The following is a 22,544-nucleotide window of genomic DNA, read 5'->3' on the forward strand; positions in this document are numbered from 1 at the left end:
AGGTACAGACCGGATATCCTCAATGATAATCCTGTGCAGGTCCTCTTCCTCGTTAGTGGCATCAACTGAAGCTTCCTCGCTGCTTGTTAGACCAGCTGGAGCACCGTTTAAGAGCGCAGCGGCGCCCCCGTGCTCAGGTGGTTCCTCGGCAGGTGGCGGCAGATCGCCCGTTTCAGTTGCAAGCACAAATTTGTCACCATCATCGTCGTCTTCATTGTCACCTGAAAGAAGAAACCACAAATTCAATTTGCAATGACAGCATTTTCTTTCTTTGTGTCCTGCAACTTCTTCCAACCCCTCTTTCCTCCTGTTCCAAGGCTACCCGATTACTCCAGGATACCATTCCGCAGGTGGCGCCAGACCTCCGGTATTTCATCCAAGGTGCCGCTAGGGCCACCACAGCCTGAACCTGGATGGTGAACAGGCTATTTGAATGTTGGGCCTTCACAGCCAAGTCCAATCCTGCCATAAGTTAACTTTCACATTTGCAAAGTTTCTGGCAGGAGTCACTGGGCCATGATCAAGGAAGGCAACCCAACATAATGCTCCCCTCACATACAGGAGTACCAAAGCCAATTGGAGCACTGCCACTCACCACAGAAACCAGAGATAAATATTACATTATATTGGATGAGAGGGTAAGCTAATGCAGTCTATAGTTATATGAAAGGGACAACTGCTAATTCATTTCGTAGGATATCGGAACAACATTGCAGCAAAGGAATGTGGGGAAAATGACATCACCATGGACTCCTAGTTCATATGTAAAGTGAGAATCAACGGTAGGCCTAAGGAATGAGAAGGTCGTTAGGGTACAGGCAGGACAATTGGTATCAAGCTGCAGAAAATAAATCTGAAAGGCTGGCTTCCTACCCAGAATGTAGTTTTGGTAGTGTTCGCACTCCTGGTTCTTATACAGTGGCTCATGGTGGAATCTGAGCCTGTATGGGCATTCGCTGGAGATAGGGCCTGGTTTGGCTATGACCAGTTTCCCCAAAATTGGCCACTTGGGTGAGCATAGGAGGGCTGCAGGAGTCCCTGAAATGTATCCCGGCGTGAAGCCGTGCCTTCAGAAGGTGGGAGTAAAGTAGCTTCAAAATGTTTCTTACCTGGACTGGATGATGTACTTTCGGAATTCGCATCAGACTCGGACACATCAGAATCTTCAGCTTCACTCAGCCCCACAACGGAAGACCTGCTGCTCAGCGATGCGGAGTCCACAGTCTGGATCACAATTTACACATATTTAGAAAAAAGCTTTCATTCTCTCAAAAAAAACCCCCACAACCCTCTTTAATTGCGAAAATTAACCAATCATTTAAAAAAAAACAGATGATTAAAAACTCCCGTGGTATGATCACAAGGCAATATCTTAATCTGGTGCTGGCAGGGAATATCTGGTGTCTATTATACATTAAATTCAGTATATGGGGTATGCATTTCATAGAAAACTCAGTTACTACCTCACTGCCACATCTGTCGCGGGCCCAAAACAGAGGTAGGCTGCTTGCAACTGTTAATGAGAGGCCCAATGCCTGCTGAAGAACCCATGTCAGCTGTGGCTTGGTGGACTTGAGCACATAAATCTAGGCTGACCCTCAGCATTGCACGGGACTGAGTGCTGCACTGTCGGAGGTGCCATCTTTCGGATGAGACGTTAAACCGAGGTTGCGATTGCCCTCTCAGGTGGACATAAAAGATCCCACGGCACTATTTCGAAGAAGAGCAGGGAAGTTACCCCTGGTGTCCTGGCCAATATTTATCCCTCAATCAACATAACAAAAACAGATTATCTGGTCATTATCACATTGCTGTGTATGGGAGCTTGCTGTGCGCAAGTTGGCTGCCACGTTTCCCACATTACAGCAGTGACTACACTCCAAAAGTACTTCATTGGCTGTAAAGCGCTTTGAGGTGCTGTTCCTCAAGCTAACACAGAGAGTATACGAGGCCGAGGACAGGGAGGTCAGAGTGGGAATGGAGCGGAGAATTAAAGATATCAGCCTGTCCAGCTCAGGATTCTTCAGCAGTTACCAGCAACTTGCTGTAGATCCACCAATAAAGGGTATCAATCAGGAGGACTGCTGCTAAACCCAAGGATTTGGTGGATCTGTCAGGCTGATGCTCTGATGTAGGACAGATCTCAGATTCAGAGAAGAGGTTTATGATTTTTTTTTTTTGCAAAAGAGATTTTGACTGACAGGAAGATAAAAGGAAACACCATTATTACTGGAAATTGAATTAAGAATAGAAAATGCTGGAAATGCACAGCAGGAACAAATCAAGATGTTAAAAATAAAGGACGGTGAACATTTTCCTCTGGGACCCTACATCAGACTTCTCTTAGATTTCTGATTGTTATCATTTCCTGTTTTTACTTTGAAATGAACTCCATGGTTTGGACTCACCTTTATGGCCCTTGATGCAATGGACACGAGCTTTGCTGGATCCAGTTTGGTATGATAGTCCCTGATCCACTCTGTAATCCCCAGAAGAATTCCCAGTTCGTGTAGTCGGTTGCGATATCGGAAGGAGCAATTTGCTGTTTGAAGCAGGAGCTCCTTTGATTCGGATTGGCCGATTACTCTAGAAAATGGCTCCAGGAATACCTGCAATTTATAAAAGTTTCCAATATTTTAATAACTAGTCTTTTAATCCTACTTTCCTTCTCTAAACCTACAGCTGCCAAAATAAATTTCGCATTTATAAATCAACTACATTATTCTGCATAAAAGGAATAGTGCAGGATGCAGAAACAGCTAGACCCGTTTCTAGCCGGGGCGGAGATCATCTTGCACAAAAAGGTAGCATAAAATTATCAGGGCCGGAGTGGTTTCCGGGACAGGTTTTGATCGCCTTGGGGAGGGGGGGGGGGGGGGGGGGGGAGAAAATTAAATCCCCGCAAAGTTGGCCTGGGTTTTAATATTTGGTTTTTCACCTCTCCCAGAAGATCACATGGTTTTGCGTGGGGTGTGTATACATTGTGTGGGGCAGACTGGATAGACCAGTGGGTCTTTTCCTGCCAGTCATTGTTGGTATTTGATTTTGAGTGACACTGGCACATCACCCAGAAACTGTTTGGATTGTGGTATTTCATGGTGGTGCCCACTATAGACAGAGCCTGCACATAAGACGCCTTAAAGTATATTTTTAGCGGATGTGTGAAAATTAAAGCTATAAGGAGTTTTTAAACAGTTGATATTAAACCCCCATTTAATTTGTAAGATCCAGCCTGGAGTACCCTGTAAAAAATGCATAACCCTCTGATCCAACTCCTTTAATTTCAGAAATAAATACATTGAGGTCCGTAGGATGCAGGTTTACCACCTGTAAATACCTCCTCCTCCTCCTCCTCACTGGCCATCCGCCCGACTTTGGCAAAGAATAGAATAGTGAGCAGAAGCATGGCCAAACTGGACCTCGGCCCATTAACGCACTGGTACCATGTTTATGTCGTGGCTGGCTTCAAGCATCGGGGCGAGGATGGGGAGCAGTCATTTCACAGCTTTACAAGTCTGATCGACGGACAATCAAAATTACTACAGTGACAGATTTCTCTTGCCGACTGGATTACATAGTAGGCACCTTTTTATTAAGTGAAGAGAGTATTTTTAATAATAGGAGTCACAATTCAATTACATATTTTAAAAAAAATCTTATTTTGGCCTGAATGCCAAGTTTGGCATTGCTAATGCATGATAAGGATCACCCTGTCCCTGCCTCAACTTGTAACGCAAGAACAGGACACGGCACAGCTCACCGATAACAGCTGCTCAATGCAACCAACAGCGACATTTAGCTTAACATTACATATCTGAATCCAAGAAATGACAAAGCAGCAAACAGCTTACATGGATGAACTAATCTCGGAGTGGGCTGGCTTTGCTGAGATTCTCTGCGTTGCAGGAGAAATCATTAAGCAAACACAGTAAGCGTATGCATATTGAGGAGTTGAATTTCCCCCTAATTTCTCCCCAGCCTGCGGGAAAGGTGAGCAGATGATCATAAGAATATAAGAAAATAGGAGCAGGAGTAGGCCTCGAGCCTGCTCCGCCATTTAATAAGATCATGGCTGATTATCGACCTCAACTCCACTTTCCCGCCCGATCCCATATCCCTTGATTCCCCCAAGAGTCCAAAAATCTATCGATCTCAGCCTTGAATATACTCAACGATTCAGCATCCACAGCCCTCTGGGACAGAGAATTCCAAAGATTCACCACCCTCTGAGTGAGGAAATTCCTTCTCATCTGTTTGAAATGGCCTTCCCCTAGCCCTGAGACTAAGCCCCCTAGTTCTAGACTCTCCAGCTGGGGAAACAACCTCTCAGCATCTACCTTGTCAATCTCCCTCAGAATCTTGTCTGTTTCAATGAGATCACCTCTCATTCTTCTAAACTCCATAGAATTTAGGTCCATTCTACACAATCTCTCATCATAAAAGACAGTCCTCTCATCACAGGAATCAATCTGGTGAACCTTCGTTGTACTGACTTCCAAGGCAAGTATATCCTTCCTTAGATAAGGAGACCAATACTGTCCAGGAGTAGTCTCACCAAGGCCCTGTACAGTTGTCATTCCAAGCTGGGTGCGAAAAGATGCACAAGAAGCTGCCCTGCAGTCCTTATGGGCGTGGGTGCTGCCTGGAGTAGAGCTAAATTGCATAGACCAGAGGACCCCAGGATCACTCCGCAGCCTGATCTCCAATGGGATAGCGATAAGGGTGCTGTGATTGGTCTCAGCTGCAGGAACGTGCAGTGTGAACACGGGATGAGAACAGGAACCAGTTTATGTGCCCTGTGAGATCAAATAGCCTGCCACACTCATGGTTTAGGCTCACACACAAAGACTGGCCACTTGGGCATTTTGACAAATCTGGTTTTGCAAATAGCTCTGTCCGGTGCTAACAGCAAGTGCCTGCTGCACACAGAAAAAAAAATTGAAGAGCAAGTTATTATTTAAATGGAGAAAAATTGCAAAGTGCTGCAGTACAGCGGGACCTGGGGGTACTTGTACATGAAACCCAAAAGGTTAGTATGCAGGTACAGCAAGTGATCAGAAAGGCCAATGGAATCTTGGCCTTTATTGCAAAGGGGATGGAGTATAAAAGCAGGCAAGTCTTGTTACAGCTATACAGGGTATTGGTGAGGACACACCTGGAATATTGCGGCAGTTTTGGTTTCCATATTTACGAAAGGATATACTTGCTTTGGAGGCAGTTCAGAGAAGGTTCACTAGGTTGATTCCGGGGATGTGGGGATTGACTTATGAGGAAAGGTTGAGTAGTTGGGCCTCTACTCATTGGAATTCAGAAGAATGAGAGGTGATCTTATCGAAACGTATAAGATTGTGAGGGGGCTTGACAAGGTGGATGCAGAGAGGATGTTTTCACTGATGGGGGAGACTAGAACTAGAGGGCATGACCTTAGAATAAGGGGCCGCCCATTTAAAACTGAGATGAGGAGGAAATTCTTCTGAGGGTTGTAAATCTGTGGAATTTGCTGTTTCAGAGAGCTGTGGAAGCTGGGACATTGAATAACTTTAAGACAGAGATAGACAGTTTTTTAAACAATAAGGGGATAAGGGGTTATGGGGAGTGGGCAGGGAAGTAGAGCTGAATCCATGATTGGATCAGCCATGATCATATTAAATGACAGAGCAGGCTCGAGGGGCCGTATATGGTCTACTCCTGCTCCTATTTCTTATGTTCTCAACCATTTGCACTGAACAGTTAATGACTGCGATATATTCTTCACGACATCACTAAGCATACTACACACAAGATGGCTCTGCAGCAAGCTTGCCATGTGACCTTGTGTCCATTTATGTCCATTTTACACCCACCTGTGGTGACATGCTAAAGCTACAGCATTAGATGATACAAGTCATGCAGTGTTCATGAAAAGCAGGCTACCTTCTGTAAGAGTGATTTGCAGAGTCTTACTGGAATCCTGATGAGACAATCAAGGATGAATCTGGCGGATAGATTTGAAGATACTCCTTCAGTCTCCAAGAAATTTACTGTGTAAAAAAAAAACACAAAATATGTTGAAAATTAAAAAAATGTTGGCAGAAATCAATGCTGTACCACATTCAGAGAATGAAGCTGCCAATCTGTTCTCTAAAAATCAAACCAAGTTTATCATCCCTCACTTGCAATTGGGAAGAAAGTCACAACACAAATCTGCTAATCTCCATAATCCATTTTAGAATAAAGATGTGAGGGGCCATTACATGAAACTTGGGGCACAGCAGAGTGAAGAGTATTATTCAATCCTTTTATTCAGCATCAAATTATGCTATATAAAACTTGTATTTATATTGAGCCTCGTCACATTGAAACATCTCAAAACATTAAATTACTTTTGGAATATAGTAATCTATGTAGGCAAACACACAGCCATTCTACATCACGAACACCCCACTAACAACAGTGAGATGAATGAGAAGTTAAGCTCGGGACTAGTTGAGGGAGGAATGTTGGCCAGTAGAACAGGAGAACTCCTTGTTCTTCTCTGAATAGTGCCGCGAGATCTTTAATGTCCACCTGAACATGGAGCCTCAGTTTAACATTTTATCCAATTCTATCATGGGCAAAATCTGAAATATTCAGATCATTTATAGGTCGAGCAGTTTCTAACCAACCAGATCCAACACCAATTTATTTTCCGCAATGGGCTTTTTCTCATTTTGTGTTTTTAACTTTTTGCCAGCATCAAGCACTCCAGGTCAGGTAATCAATGGGCCTGTTGCAAACCAAAGTCTATTTACACTGCCTTAACTTTGCAAACAGCATCAACTATTGCATAGGAACAGGAGGAGGCTATCTAGCACTCGAGCCGATTCCTACATTCTATTAGACAATGGCTGGTCTGCTACTCAATTCTATTTATTCACCTTTTCCCCATTGCCCTCGATACTCTTAACCAAGAAAAATCTGGCATGATATTTCCTTCTACAGACATCCTTTGAGTGCAGCTGCCAATTTAAGGGCAGGGTTGGCAAATGAATTTAATTGGGCCAATAAGAATTTCATTGAAGCACGAGGACGTATTTTATCTTGAAGCCACGAGAGAGGGAAACTTTACATCTCAGCAGTCTGGGCTAGATTCAAAACCCGACTCCCAGACAAGGGACGGTAGCGTAGTGGTCACGTTACTGGACTGGTAACCCAGAGGCCTGAACTAACGAGCTAGAGATCTCGAGTCCAAATGGCAGTTTGAGAATTTGAATTTAGTTTCTGGAAATAAAAAGTTGGTACCAGTAAAAGCCATCAGATTGCCGTTAAAAACCCAATAATAGTCCCATGAATATTCTTTAGGATTGGAAATCTGCCATCCTTACACGGTCTGGTTTATAAGTGCCTCCAGTCCCACGCCAACATGGATGACACTTAACTGTCCTCTAAAATGGCGTAGCAAATTTCGTATCAAAATCCCAGCCACGGATGGGCAATAAATGCCAGCAATGCCCACATCCCAAGAATGGAAAAAGAAGCCCAATATTTTAATAGATTACACCAACTATTTCCTTCATAATTAGTTGGGGTTATTCAATCCTATGAACATACACCGTACAGCAGGGATGCACAATTGTCAGACGCATAGGATATCTGTACCTATATGATGTCATGTTTCATTTACATCACTATGAATACTAGAAGAGGTCGTGAATCATTCCTCAACTTGCCATCCTATTACTAGCCTAAATAGAATCTCTTGGACTCGGCCTAGGTTTATATGTCCGGTTTGCTTTTGCTTACTGGTAACTCAAGTCTATTTGGAGTCCTCACCCTTGTTTTTTACTCTATTGTATTCCACTTTTCTCCCCTGCCTTACGTAACACCTTATTTCTGGATCATTATTTTTCACCCTTGGGAAACAAAACACAGCCTCTTCTGTTCGGAATGTGTGACGGTGCCATAAAGAGGATGTCGGAGGGGGAAAAACAACCCATGGCCTGAATAATCCCCGTAACCTGCGAGCTTGGCACTTTGTGCAATCATAGCATGGTAAAGATAGTTTAAAAAAAAAAGTCACTTTCTGACTTGATGGCTACTTTCCCAATGCATTTGTCTCCACATATGACAAACAAGACAATTTATTTTTGTGACCCGATTATCAACCCATAACCAAGGCAAGCGAGTGAGAGCGATCGGCAGCACTTGATGTAGATTGAACAGTCTGCCAGAAGCATCGTCATTTTAAATCTGAATACTCTGAACAAAAACAACCTCACCTTCTGAACCTCCGATTGCTGCCAGAGCAGTTTCCACATGATTAGCTAGTAATGCCAAGGGAGCATTTCTTAATCCATCTGCAGTTACAATGGAAACTAAATGCCCTGCCGCCCCTGCAGGGTCACGTGACTTGGCCGCCTGGGCAAAGAGTTCCGGACATGTATCTGTGGTAAGCCTCAGCATCACACCTGGCTTTACTTCGAGGGCAATCAGGTCATTGAGCACAGCTGAACCTACAAGGGAAAGAAAGAACTTGCATTTATACAGCACATCCCACATGTCTCGGGCCCCAAGGTGCTTCACACACATCAATTTACTTCCAAGTGCAGTTATGTAGATGAATGCAACAAACATTTTGTGCATCGTGAAGTCCCACAGTGACAAAGTGAATAACCAGTTAATATGATTTTACTGGTGCTGGTGGAAGGAAGAATTTTGGCTAGGACACAGGGGGAACTCCCTGAAATAGTGCCACGGGATCTTTTAATGTCCACCTGAAATAGGCAGACAGGTGCTCCGCCACAGCACAGCACCTCAGTCTGTGCAGCACTTACTCAGCATTGTACTGAAGTCAGCCGAAATTATGTGCCCACATACATGATGAGGGGCTTGAGTCAGCAAACCTTCTGCAAGAAATGCAAAAGGGAAAAAGGTAGATGTCAAAATACTATAATAACCATTTATTTTAAATCAAGAATGTTGCTAAAATTTTATCAATAAGGAAAGAAATAAATACAGAAAATGGTGTTAATACTCAGCAGGTCAGACAGCATCTATGGAGAGAGAAACAAGAGTTGACGTTTCAGGTCAATGATCTTTCATCAGAACATCGACCTGAAACGTTAATTTTGTTTCTCTCCATAGATGCTGCCTGCATCCACAGTATTTTGCTTTTGAATAAGAAAAGGAAATCGGTTTAATGGGGTCACCAAGACAGACACAGTGAGTGAGTTAAGTGAACATACAGTTACAAAAAGATGACTAAAGCTTCCTACAGATGTTATTCAGCTCAAACACAATTCAATTATCAGCATTCTGCCTCAGAACACCTCCATTCCCTTCACTAGAACCAATACTTCAGATCACCAAGGGAGCCAGTTTGGAGTGACACAATTCTGGAACAACATACTACATACCAGACCCCACGAAAAGTAAATGGAGCCTTTTCAGGATACACGCTGCCTCCCTGCAATATAGGAACAGGATTAGATCATTCAGCCCCTCGAGACTGTTCTGCCGTTCAATTAGATCATGGCTGATATGTACCTCAACTCCATTTGTGCGTCAGGGAGCAACTGAGGATGGACAACCGAAATGGGTGACCTCCACAAGAGAGCAAGTTGATTTTTTTTGCAATCAGGTATGATAGGGTAAACGATACAATGCCTTGCGCCACAGGTGGGCCCTTATTTGCAGTTTAGTGCAGATTAGAAAATTGTCGCATTCTGCAGCAGCACAGTACAGGGTCTGTCAACATTCACCTTTATTTATAATCTTTCTTCTCCCACCTGGAAAAAGTCAGGTGGTGGGCAAGTACTTTTTGAATAGCAAGTACTCCCCCCATACTCTTAACTTTTTCTTTGAGGAAGATTATACTGATGACATTCAGTCATGTACATTGGTGTCCCAGCTCAACATCTACAACTAAAGCGCAACTATAAATTGGGAGAAATGGTACAATACATAAATATAACAAGTGAAAATCTTACTTTCCACACTAAGCTGAGCTGCTTTCTTGCCACAATGTTGTTCGATGAAGTCCTTGAGGGAACCGTGCTGTGGTTCAAACACCAACTCCCACTGCGACCATTCCGCGAGATCCTCCAGCAAGGGGGCATTCAACAGACAGGACAAGGCACGCTCCTCACTTAGGGCCCCAAGGAGCCCGACAGAACTGCTTGAATCAGTGTTGCAGTAACTTTAAAGACAAAATTATTATTTTTTATTAATTAGAGCCAGATAATATCCTGATAAAGAATCTGTCACAGCAATGCCCTGGGTGCAGGTGGTTTAATTTCTCTCAGCCTCACCTAGATTCTTTTACAAACAGTGTGGCTTCATACAGCACCAGGCTTCGGAAGTTGTTATGGTCACTGTGTGACCTGGTTTGACGCTGCACCATCTTGACCATATTGGACAGTGTCCCGTGTCCTAGTTCCTTGCTGTCTTTCACCCTAAACTGGCTTCGCAATGCAGCTTCAATCGCTGGAAACTGAAGTCAGAGAATAGTTACACACAGGCCAAGAAATATCCAGATCTTTTAACTCAGGACATGCACGAGTAGAATACAGCCCACACACTGATCAACAAATCCCCAATTACAGTCGCAGACTAATTAAGACTCAGCATGTAAACAACATTGCACATCGGGTCAGCAAGGGTTGTTCAGAAAACTTACTAAAAAAATTCTGGGCAATTTTAACAAATTGTATTGGAAAAAGAGAGAAAGAAAATGAAAAACAAAAGTGAAAAAACAAAATAAATTGTGAAGCAAAATATTCATTGTTTGCATATTGGAATCTGTAATTTTACAGTTGGTCCTGATTTCAAGGTTCCAATATTATTTCACTTTTAACGCTAATTCATCACTTTGTTGTAATGCCAGGAGAGGTGAGCAGCCCATTCCCAGATTTCACCAAGATGTGAGCATCTGGGAAGGATCATCCTCAGAGGACTCTGACATCCATCTGCTACTTCTCTAATAGTATCATGAATAACCCTTTGTACTGGGAACATCATGAACATGAACTCCTATTGGTTCCGCATCATGCTGTGCCATCACACCTGCCCACCATTAGCTTCCATATGCATTTTAATCTGGGACCTTCTGGGGCATAGATTTAAAGTAATTGGTAGAAGGATTAGTGGGGAGTGGAGGAGAAATGTTTTCACCCAGAGGGTGGTGGGGGTCTGGAACACACAACCTGAAAGGGTGGTAGAGGCAGAAACCTTCATCGCATTTAAAAAGCACTTGAAGTGCCGTAATCTACAAGGCTATGGACCAAGAGCTGGAAAGTGGGATAGCTCTCTTCGGCCGGCAGACGCAACAGGCCAAATGGCCTCATTCTGTGCTGTAAGTTTCTATGATTCTGTTCCCTTCCATTCCAGGTGGCACTTTTCAGCGAGCTTACTTACCACTGGCTCCTCGAGGGTTTCGCATTGCCTGATGAACTCGTACACGTCTTGGTGGCTTGGTCGGAATCCACAAGCCCTGGTATCTTGTCGAGATAGAAATAGACTGCCCCCAGCAACTTCTTCCAACAGCTGTGCGACAAAACAAACTATCACTACCTTGGATCAGGAATCTTTTCCTTTTTGGGTGCTGTACTGGCATTCCAGGTCATTATACTCGAAGGCAAAACCCGCTTTCAACCTGACATTCAGAAGCAGGTTCAATTATCGCCGTACGCACAACAGCTTGTACACAAGGTGAATGTGGATACGGCAAGACTGGCACATCAATGCATTTACCGCACAATGTAAGGGAACATTAGGGAGAATATTTGGAATGTCTGAAAACTATTAAGCAATTTACAATGATTCGAGCGCAATTGTTAAGACATGCGCCGCACTAACCCATACAAGACACAGAATGAAGATACAGTTACTGATTCATAACACACTTAATTTGCTTAAGGAAACTGGTCTAGCAAGCTGTTGGAGCAAAACTAGCAAAGGAATGCTAAGGAAAATGAGAGGCAATGAACAATGGTCAAAGTGGTTGCTTTGTGTGTCATGGAAGCATGACTCCCAGTGACCTCAACGAGTGGGATCACCTACTTCCTGGTTGCAGATACTGTGATTAATCCTTGTAGATTCAATGGGAAGCTACAGTAAATTGACTGCACAACCCCAGCATACAATGTTCCTTTTTTGAGAGATGAAGGAGGTAATTTTCAGTTTTATATACATGCTTTGAAAGAACAGTGCAGCTTTTCCAAAAATAATCCAACAGGCAGTAGAGACTGGGTAGTGCAACATGATAGCACACTGTTCTTTCATCTCCGTGACCCAAGGTCACATATAAACCAAACTTGACAGAATAAAATGTCTTCGTATGAAACAACAATGATTTTCCGAACTTTCACCTGAATAGGTGCAAAATTTACATTTTTAAAAAGAATTTACCTGAGAGTGTTTCACCAAATATTCGAGGAAAGTGCCATGTCCCATGACAACAAAGCCCTTTAACTTGAAGTGATCGACCAACTTTTTCTCCAGTCTGGATAAATAGACGAGATTCAAGTACCCAGTCACACTGGAGAGATTCTTCTGCAAATATTCTCTTACAGACCCTAGGGTCAAGGGAGAAACACTCAGCAACACATTGCTCTTCACATCATCAGCAACGATAATTGTGCAGCTATCAGGGCAGTGGAGAAGCACAATACCTTGAAGCACTGATGCACAAACCACTTTCCAAGTTACTGTTATGTTGGGTGGAGGGGGGCATGGGGAATTTATGGTTCAGCTCTGGGTGCACTTACATGCACTGATAGAGGAGCAGTGGCATGCGAGATAGCCCTTTACATGGGGTTTGTGAGCAGTGGAGAGAAACATAGTTGGGAAAGAAACGAAAAGAAACTGGAAAAAAAAAGTTATAAACCCTTTCTCTCGCCATCTGAACTTCATGTTGGGTGACCTTCCTCCTTTACACCCAGAACTTCAGTGCACATGTCACCCCCGTGTTGCACTGAGGGACTGCTGCACATCAGAGGGGCCATCCTTCGAATGACACCATTGGGCACAGAGATTTACAGTACAATAGATCATTCAGCTCAGTGCGTCTGTGCCAGCTCTTTGTTAGAGCAATGTAAAACAACCCCCACTATCATACAGCACAAAGAGGGGCCATTTGGCCCATCATGCCTGTGTCAGCTCTTTGAAAGAACTACTCAATTTGTCCCACTGCCCTACTCTCTTCCCGTAGCCCTGTATCTTCCTCTGCTTTAAAAATGTATTCATTTCTCCCCTTATGAGATGCAATGATCGCCATCTCAACAACTCCCTACAAAAAGTATCCCATGCCGCAACAAGGTTCAGGATAAAGAAAATTCTCCTGATCTTTTTCTTCATTCTGTTAGCGACAATTTTAAATTGATGACCTCTCGTCACTGCCTCTCCAGACAGAGGGAATGTTCTTTCCCTATTCAATGCTTTAAAGGGTAGGTTTTGAGTCCCCTCTTCTTTTCTCCCTTTCACTATGCAGATCACCTTAATGCCACAGATCAACGACAGTCTATAAGGGTTGGTGGGATACTTGGTCCCAGACTTCAAGTCAGTGCCCGGAGATACTGGACACTATCCGATTTTCATCGTTCCCCCATTGGCGGCCATGCATTTAGCTGCCTAGATCCTAAGCTCTGGATTTCCCTCTCTAAACCTCCGCGCTCTCCCTCACCTTTAAAACATTCCTTAGAGCCTACCTCTTTGACCAAGCACCTGTTCTACTATCTCATTTGGCTCGGTGTCAAATTTTGTTTGATAACGCTCCCGTGAAGCGCTTTGGGACATTTTACTATGTTAAAGGCGCTTATATAAATGCAAATTGTTGTTGACAATTAGCTTGAATTTCTCTCCCACTTATGGGGACCACCTAGTTTCTACTTGGCACCTCACTGAAACAACAGGGCGACAGAGATAGGCAATTCACCAGTGTAAGAGCACCACCTGGAACTCACTGCGCCATCTGGTTTAACGGTAGATTTATTCTCAATTATAAAAAAAGCAAAATGGCATTTTTTTGTTAACATTTTCCTTGATATACTTCAGTGTCAATTATAAAATCAGGACAACCACATAATTCACCGGGATCTCAAAACACAACTCACCTTCACTGGGAGGTGGCCTTTCATTGTCCCCGGTTCCATTTACAGTCGGCTTACACAGTTTTTCTTTAGCTACCAAGTCCTGAGGAATTTCCAGTGAACCACAGCAAATGGCTAATTGAAAGAGTGTTCGGGCCAAACGATCGTCACCCACCTTGATCAGGAAGTCCTGAACATACTGATCATTAAAAAAAATGTACTGTTAGATGGGCCAGAGCCAACATCAGTGGGAGGTTTAGACTTCTGTAATGCTCCAAGAAATTAAAAGTAGAGAGTTGCAGGAGATGACGACGAGTGAGGGAGAACAATAGAAGGGTGTAAAAAAATGTATAGAAGAGGAAAGAATTGAGAGAGAAGCTGGGCACACTACATAAAGGATGAAGGATGTGTAAAACATTGAGTACAAACCACCAATTAATCTACTACATGATTACATATATATATATATATAAATGTATTTGGCTCTCCAATTGTAATTTGTATGGACGAAGAATCCGAAAGGTATCTGCAGCAGCAGTTCCTCCTTCACAGAACTAGTAACGGGTCTCTGCTGACAATGTGCTGTGATTGTACTGCGCTGTTGTCAGAGTGTTTGTCTGACATCCAGTCTTGGATGAACCATAATTTCCTCTAGTTGAACATCGGGAAGAAGAAAGTCATCGTCCTCAGCCCCCGTCACAAACTCACTACTTCTGCAACCGATTACACCAGACTGCTCTTAACCTCGGCCTTCTCTTTGACCGGGAGATGAGCTTCCAGCCCCATATCCTCTATCACAAAGACCGCCTTCTTCCAATTCTGTAACACCTCCGCCCCTACTTGAACCTACCTGCTGCTAAAACCCTCATCCATGCTGGCGTCACCTCCAGACTGGACAATTTCAATACTCTCCTGGCCAGCCTTCAGTCCTACATGCTCCGTAAAATTCAACCCATCTAAAGCTCTGCTGCCCGTATCCTATTTCGCACCAAGTCCCACTCATCCATCATCCCTGTCCTTGCCGACTGACATTGGCTCCTAGTCCCCCAACACCTCTAATTTAAAATCCTCATGTTTAAATCCCTTCATGGCCTCACCCCTCCCCATCTCTGTAACCTCATCCAACCCACCCTAAACTCTGTCATTCTATAATGCCTTTTTTGGCACCCCATCATTGGCAGCTGCCTAGGCCCCACACTCCAGAATTCCCTGTCTAAGCACCCCTCCCCCCCCCCTCTCCTCTTGCAAGACTCTTTAAACCCTACCTGTGAACAAGATTTTGGGCACCACTACTAATGTTTCCTTCTTTGGCTCGGTGCCAATTCATTGGCTTATGTCTGGGTGAAGCAGCTTGGGACGTTTTTCTAGATTAAAGGCGTTATTTAAATGCAAGCTTTTGTTGCACTTGGCAGTGCAGTTCAGCAGTTTAGTGGGCCAAGCTGGAAGCAAAGCCATTGTAGTAGCTGCTTGCAACACTACGGAAGGAGTGAATTAATTTCACTCATGTTTGGATTCAGGCATCAAATGCATTTAATCACTCTCCTGCACTGCGAGTATATTATCTGTTTTGATAAGAGCTAGTAGACAAAAATCAGCTTAATTCAATCTGTAGAAGCTTAATTCAATCTGTAGAAAATAGAATGGCATTATGAGAAGCTGCCCAAGTAAATAAAAGGGAGACTGCAGTTAAAGCAGAAACAGTTAAGATAGTCTTGCTTACGTGGCATTATCAAGACTGGTCCAGCACTCGTAGCATCAGTGTAACAAAAATCTTGGCAAAGATACTGTGTGAAGTGGTTGGTACTAGTTACCATAAATAGCACAACAAAAACGAAAACGCAGATACTCTTGATTACATTAAAGTGTTTACCACACATTGGAGACAGTTTTCTTTTTCTCCCTTTTATTACTAATCTTTAAAAGGATACTACCAAAAATGATACTTAAATGTACCTCTACTTAAGTTCTGTTGAATTAATGGGTCTGAAAAGTCTCCTCCGTATTTAGTTTTCTCTTCACTATCCACAGATCATGTATGCTGGAGATACTACTAAATATTCTGCTTAAAATAGCTGTCGGATAAAGTCCCACTGCTTACCAGATTAGAAAATAACTGCAGGGCACCAGATGACCACTTTATTCATTTCAATGCAGTAGAATAAACAGTTTAAAAAGAAATGATGCACTTTGCAGGTGATGTACAGTGAAACCTGTACAAACAGACATTTCCAAAAGACAGACAACTATTGAGACACCCGAACAAGTTACATGGTAAAATGTACAAGGGCACTCTGAAACCACGAACACGGGAAAATTACTAACCAGGGACAGCCTTCACTGCAGCAAACCCGTTTACAACTGAAAACACAGGACACAGCCTGTTGCGAAGCTGCTGTATCTGAAACTTTCACAGAGCCTGGTTCACTGGCGATTGTTCTTTCTGTCTCCCAATTAAGAACACAAGAAATAGGAGCAGTAGTAGGCCATACGGCCCCTTGAGCCTGTTCCGCCATTCAATAAGATCATAGCTGATCTGATCATGGACTCAGCTTCACCTCCGCGCCCGCTCGCCATAACACCTTATTGTTTAAGAAACTGTCTATTTTTGTCTTAAATTTATTCAATGTGCCAGCTTCCACAGCTCTCTGAGACAGCGAATTCCACAGATTTCCAACCCTGAGAAGAAATTACTCCTCACCTCAGTTTTAAATGGGCGGCCCCTTATTCTAAGATCATGCCCTCTAGTTCTAGTCTCCCCCATCAGTGGAAACATCCTCTCTGCATCCACCTCGTCAAGCCCCCTCATAAACTTAGACGTTTCGATAAGATCACCTCTCATTCTTCTGAATTCCAATGAGTAAAGGCCCAACTTACTCAACATTTCCTCATAAGTCAACCCCCTCATCTCTGGGAATCAATCGAGTGAACCTTCTCTGAACTGCCTCCAAAGCAAGTATATCCTTTCGTAAATATGGAAACCAAAACTGCACGCAGTATTCCAGGTGTGGCCTCAGCAATACTCTGTATAACTGTAGCAAGACTTCCCTGCTTTTATACTCCATCCCGTTTGCAATAAAGGCCAAGATAATATTGGCCTTCCTGATCACTTGCTGTACCTGCATATTATCCTTTTGTGTTTCATGTACAAGTACACCCAGGTCCCGCTGTACTGCAGCACTTTGCAATCTTTCTCCATTTAAATAATAACTTGCTCTTTGATTTTTTCTGCCAAAGTGCAGACTCTCGTGGTCCGTGTATGGTGGCCAGCACAAGGCGGCAGTGGCTTTGATGGAATGGTGTGCACTTTACCCAGCATGCATAGCCGGAGAGAAACCGTACTCTCTCTGGGATTGAATACTTGCACGATTATCTCGGGGAGAGTGGTTTCTCTGCAGCTATGGATGCTGGGTAAAGAACACCCCATTTACTTTGGATTTATTTCAAACAGTGCAGACAGTGACTATTTTGAAAATAAAGACACCTTTTTTTTTTGCAGGACAGCTGATGCCAAGCGCTAAGGCGTCTGTTATTTATGGGTTTCACTGCACTTGCAAAGTCAAGGTACACAGGGGCAAAGTAAGTGAAAGTTTCTTAAGTCATCTTGCACCCAAAACGCACTCAAATTCATTTCTCTCACTTCCTCCCCCGTGAGATTCTTGCATAACAATAAACACCAGCCATTTTATGCTAGTACTAGATTTTATTTAGTTAGATTAAGTAAGATTACAACCGTAGAAAAATATAATTGCCTACCTTAGCCATTCGGTCACTGAAAACTCCGATGACATTCATGAACACCTGCAAGACTGCATCTGCTGCTGTGCCAGAGACATACTGCTTACGGAGATCCAGGCATCCACTGGTGGAATACAGCTGTGGCCCACCTGCGGGGTCCAGCACATTCTTCTTAATTTTGTTCATCCGATTGCTCACTTCTGCCTCTATTTCCCTCTGAACTTGATTTCTCGCCTTTTCCACAGCAGTCCGTTCAGTGTTTCCAGCCTTCGTCTGTGTCTGTTCAACAAAGGTTTGGCACATCAAAGAATGAGCTACTAATTACTTTTCTCCACATTCAGGAATTGTTCTTCTTTTCCCCTCCCCGTCCCTCACAGCAACAAACCATTCCCCAACCAACAGTGCAGATACTAACTTCTCACTCCTCCCAGTGCTACCAGCAACTAGGAAACTATGGGCTGCAGTGACCTCCATATACTATACAGACTTTGTAACCAGTTCCTTTTCAGCAGTAATTTATAGCCTTGTGTGCTGAGTAACTTTAGATGTTGAATGGTGAAAGTTAGAAAAAATGTCTACTGAGCAGCTGGAGTTTTGTGTCCAATTCTGGGCATCTCTTGGGCACATTTAGGAAGGACATAAAGGCTTTGGAGAGGGTACAGAAGAGGTTTCAGTGTTCCAGGGATGAAGGATTACAGTTATGTGGATAGACTAGAGATCTGGGGTTGTTCTCCTTGGAGCAGAGAAGGCCAAAAGGAGATTTGATAAGAGGTGTTTAAAATCATGAAGTATTTAGATAAAATAAATAAAGCGAAACTGAAAGTGGCTAAAGGGTTCGAATACTAGAGAGCACAGATTTAAGGCGATTGGCAAAAGAACAAGGAGGTGACATGAGGGAAAACCTTTTTATGCAGCGAGTGGGTAGGATTTGGAATACACTGCCTGACAGGGTGGTGGATACAGATTCAATAGTAGCCTTTAAAAGGGAATTGGAGAAATAAATTGCAGGGATATGGGGAAAGAGTGGGGGGAGTGGGTCTAACTCGATTGCATTTCGAATGAGCCAGCGCACATTCGATGGGCTGATTGGCCTCCTTCTGTGCTGTACTATTCGATGATTCTATATGTAGAGAGACATTGCAGAGAAAAGGGATGTAGGAAGCACACTGAGTGGTGATAGATAATATGGTTAGGGCATTTATAGTACAAAATGGCAAAAGCCATAATTTTACAATCGCTGTACAACCTAACATTTAGAATTCAAGAGTCATTAAAGTCTTGCTTAATTTTTTTTTAAAGATAAGTATCTGACTAAAGGAACAGTGTGCTCCTTCAAGGGGTCTCCAGCAGACCTGTTGTTCTTTTTAAGTCTCCTATAAACTATTCTCATTCCTTGCCCAAAGGAGAGCGAACAAACAGCTTGATCTTGGAGCGCTGCTGCAAACTGAAATAAAAGCAGAGAATGTTGGAAATACACAGCAGGTCTGCCAGCAGCTGGGGAGGGAGGAGTGGAGGGGGAGGGGGAGAGAGAGAGGGGGGAGAGAGAGAGAGAGGGGGGAGAGAGAGAGGGGGGGGGGGTGGAAGAGAGAGAGAGAAAACAGACTAATGTTTTGAGTAGAAAAGCCTTTGTCAGAACTCGAACTTTATCGGGAAAGAGTGAACAGGTTAGGACTTTTGTCTTTAGAAAAGGGAAGACTTGGAGGAAGACCTGATTGAATCTTTAAAATTCTGAATGGGTTGGACAGGGTGGATGTGGAGAGAATGTTTCCACTTTTGGGAGAATACAAAACTAGTGGCCATAAATACAGGATAGTCACTAATAAATCCGATAAGGAAATAAGGAGAAATGTCTTTACTCAAGAGAGTGGAACTCACTACCACAGGGAAGCGGTTGAGGCAAATGCTTTCAAAAGGAAACTCGGCGAGTACATGGATGAAAAGGGATAGAAAGATAACGCTGAAAGGCTGAGATGAGGCAGATGGAACGTGTGGAGTATAATCACCAGCAGAGACTTGTGGGGCCGAATGGCCCATTTCTGTGCTGTATTATTCTATGTAGTTCTGAAAAAGGGCCTCTACCCAGAAATAACATGTTAAAGATCTTCTGCCACACACCTTTGTGCCATGGAATATTGTAATGCTCGCCTCAAAAGTTTAGATAAATTTGCTAACCAAGGGGAAAAGTTAGTGACAATATTTTCTTTGTCTCCACGGATAGATGTAATTAATAACCAGGCAGCCATTTTAGGGAATAGTTCAGATAACAACTTACAGGCGTGAAGCACCAAGCAATTTATGATTATCTAAACCCCAAAGATTAAAAAGGTAGAAACGGCAGGTTTGTCAGCATTTGCATCAACAAAAAGGACAGGTTCATTTTTCAAGTTGGGACCTACTCCCCCTCGACAGCACTCCGTCATAAAGAGATCCCGAGAACTCACTGAAGTCAGCGGGTCTCCGTCAGAGCAGTAATGAAGCAGCTGCAAATGGCCGTGGCAGGCTAGGGAATGATTGCTGCTCCCGATTACAACCCATTGGCCCCTGCTGGAGGCGCTTGGGCGGGGAGTCAGGGGGAGGACAGATTCGGGATCCACTGGTAGCCCACTATAGCTGAGCAGCTTACTGCCTGGCCTCACTCAGCCACTTTAGCAAAGGGCTGGTGCCACCCATAGAACTATATCTCAGTTATGAATCGGCATCTTCAACAGAGTAGGGATAAAAAAGGGGGTAAAGTGTGTGTGTGTGTGTGTGTGGTGGGGGGGGGGGAAGGAAATCAGATAATACATTACCAGCTGAAATGAAAATCACTTATCAAAATAAAATAAAAGGAGCTTACTGATATTAGAAGTCCAATGCTAGTAATTCGTATTCCAAGCTCGTACGGAGAGTCACAGTGATACTGATCTGCTAAGTATTTTATAAATTCAGCCAAATCTATTTTACGTGCTCTGTTGGTCTTTCTATATGTATGGAGACTCTGGGGGGGGAAAGTAAACCATGAATTATTGACAATGACAATGGAACAGAAAGGAAGCAATGCAATGTACATCTACAAGCAAGACATTTGTACTTTGATATGCAAAAAAGACGGATTTATATAGCGCCTTTCATGACCATCGGATGTCTCAAAGTGCTTTACAGCCAATTAAGTACTTTTGGAATGTAGTCACTGTTGCAATGCAGATTTCAACTCCGTTACCATCTCCTTGAAGAGTAGAGAATGTAACAGTTTGCATTGTCAGTAAATTGACATGTGCAGAAACCTACCATTTAAATACTTATACTACATGATCCCTGACCCGTGCTGAGATAGCCGACCTCAGCCAGAGCAGGGATGGGGCTGTTACAATAGGCCTCTGTGTGTTTCCCTGTTCAAAAGAGGGATGGTGTCGGAGGAAAGAAGGGATTAAAAATGGATAAGTACCCCCCCGAGCCACTGTGGTGCAGCCAGAATGGTAACAAGCACTGGAGGAAGCCTGCAAATGAATTACCCGCCCGATCTCTCAGTGACAACGCATGGCCCAGGATGACAGAATCAAGAATTCACACGCTTATCTTACAAACACCAAAGCAAACCTTTATCCAGTTTCTACTGCTGCAAGTAACCATTGGCAACAGAATTCACCCTACAAAATACAAATCTTAAAAAGTTTACACTCTTTGAAGTTATAAGAAAGCATTATTTTACTGAACAGAAAGCTTTATTACTCTCGACTCTAGGTGAGTGAAACTAGCCTCATCATAAACATAACCACATTCCTGTAGACAACGTGCACCTGGGAGGACAGACGTATCAACATTAGCATCCTCATCCAGGCCAACATCCCCAGCATTGAAGCACTGGCCACACTCGATCAGCTCCATTGGGCAGGCCACATTGTTCGCATGCCAGACATGAGACTCCCAAAGCAAGCACTTTACTCGTAACTCCTTCACGGCAAACAAGCCAAAGGTGGGCAGCAGAAACGTTACAAGGACACCCTCAAAGCCTCCCTGATAAAAGTGCGTCATCCCCACTGACACCTGGGAGTCCCTGGCCAAAGACCGCTCTAAGTAGAGGAAGTGCATCCAGGAGGGCGCTGCGCACCTCGAGTCTCGTCGCCAAAAGCATGCAGAAATCAAGCGCAGGCAGCGAAAAGAGCATGCGGCAAACCTGTCCCACCCAGCCTTTCCTCAACAACTATCTGCCCCACCTGTGACAGAGACTGTGGTTCCCATATTGGACTGTTCAGTCACCCAAGGACTCATGTTAAGAGTGGAAGCAAGTCTTCCTCAATTCCGAGGGACTGCCTATGATGATGATGATCATACTGATTAAACATGCCACGTACTGTACCTGTAAAATATCCACTGTCTCAATTTCAAATATATCCTCATCCTTCAGTGACTGGGGCACTTTGAACATCCTGTGCACAAGGGGCTGCTTGCATAAAGGGCCGAGGTTCAGTTCTTCGAAGTTGTTCTTGTTCTTCAGTGCTGCCAAGCACTGGTTCAGCTCATAAAGAGTGCAGACGCATCGGATATTCTCAAAAGCCTTAAAGTATGTAATGAGAAGACATTAATTTGCTTCATTAAAAAAAAAAGCATCTTGCTGCATATTAGGGCTAGAAGAAAAATAGAGAGGAAGCAACACTACAACTAAATAAAGCCATCACCAATAAAGTTTCAAGTTCCCATCAGTATTTTTGGGGGAAAAACGAGATACATTTAGGTAGGTGCTGGGGGCAGATAGGATGAGGCGAGCAGACACCCCACCCTGCTGGA

At 43.6% G+C, this 22,544-nt stretch overlaps 1 protein-coding gene across 8 annotated transcripts in view; it reads right to left on the bottom strand.

Moving 5' to 3' along the window:
• The window catches only part of LOC139226857 (uncharacterized), a 129,254-nt gene that overhangs the window by 56,095 nt on the left and 50,615 nt on the right, over window positions 1-22,544 (bottom strand). For all 8 annotated transcript variants that reach the window (XM_070857946.1, XM_070857945.1, XM_070857947.1 and 5 more), the window contains 13 exons: window positions 22,117-22,314; window positions 20,617-20,757; window positions 17,799-18,059; window positions 14,070-14,244; window positions 12,367-12,533; window positions 11,374-11,502; window positions 10,269-10,450; window positions 9,948-10,156; window positions 8,238-8,471; window positions 5,914-6,020; window positions 2,409-2,609; window positions 1,110-1,224; window positions 11-221 (listed from right to left, as the gene is read on the bottom strand). In XM_070857946.1, the coding sequence (XP_070714047.1) occupies window positions 11-221; window positions 1,110-1,224; window positions 2,409-2,609; window positions 5,914-6,020; window positions 8,238-8,471; window positions 9,948-10,156; window positions 10,269-10,450; window positions 11,374-11,502; window positions 12,367-12,533; window positions 14,070-14,244; window positions 17,799-18,059; window positions 20,617-20,757; window positions 22,117-22,314 (2,330 nt within the window). The remainder of the gene's footprint in view (window positions 1-10; window positions 222-1,109; window positions 1,225-2,408; window positions 2,610-5,913; window positions 6,021-8,237; window positions 8,472-9,947; window positions 10,157-10,268; window positions 10,451-11,373; window positions 11,503-12,366; window positions 12,534-14,069; window positions 14,245-17,798; window positions 18,060-20,616; window positions 20,758-22,116; window positions 22,315-22,544) is intronic.

Source organism: Pristiophorus japonicus, chromosome 16, assembly GCF_044704955.1.
Source record: "Pristiophorus japonicus isolate sPriJap1 chromosome 16, sPriJap1.hap1, whole genome shotgun sequence".
Lineage (NCBI taxonomy): Eukaryota > Metazoa > Chordata > Chondrichthyes > Pristiophoridae > Pristiophorus > Pristiophorus japonicus.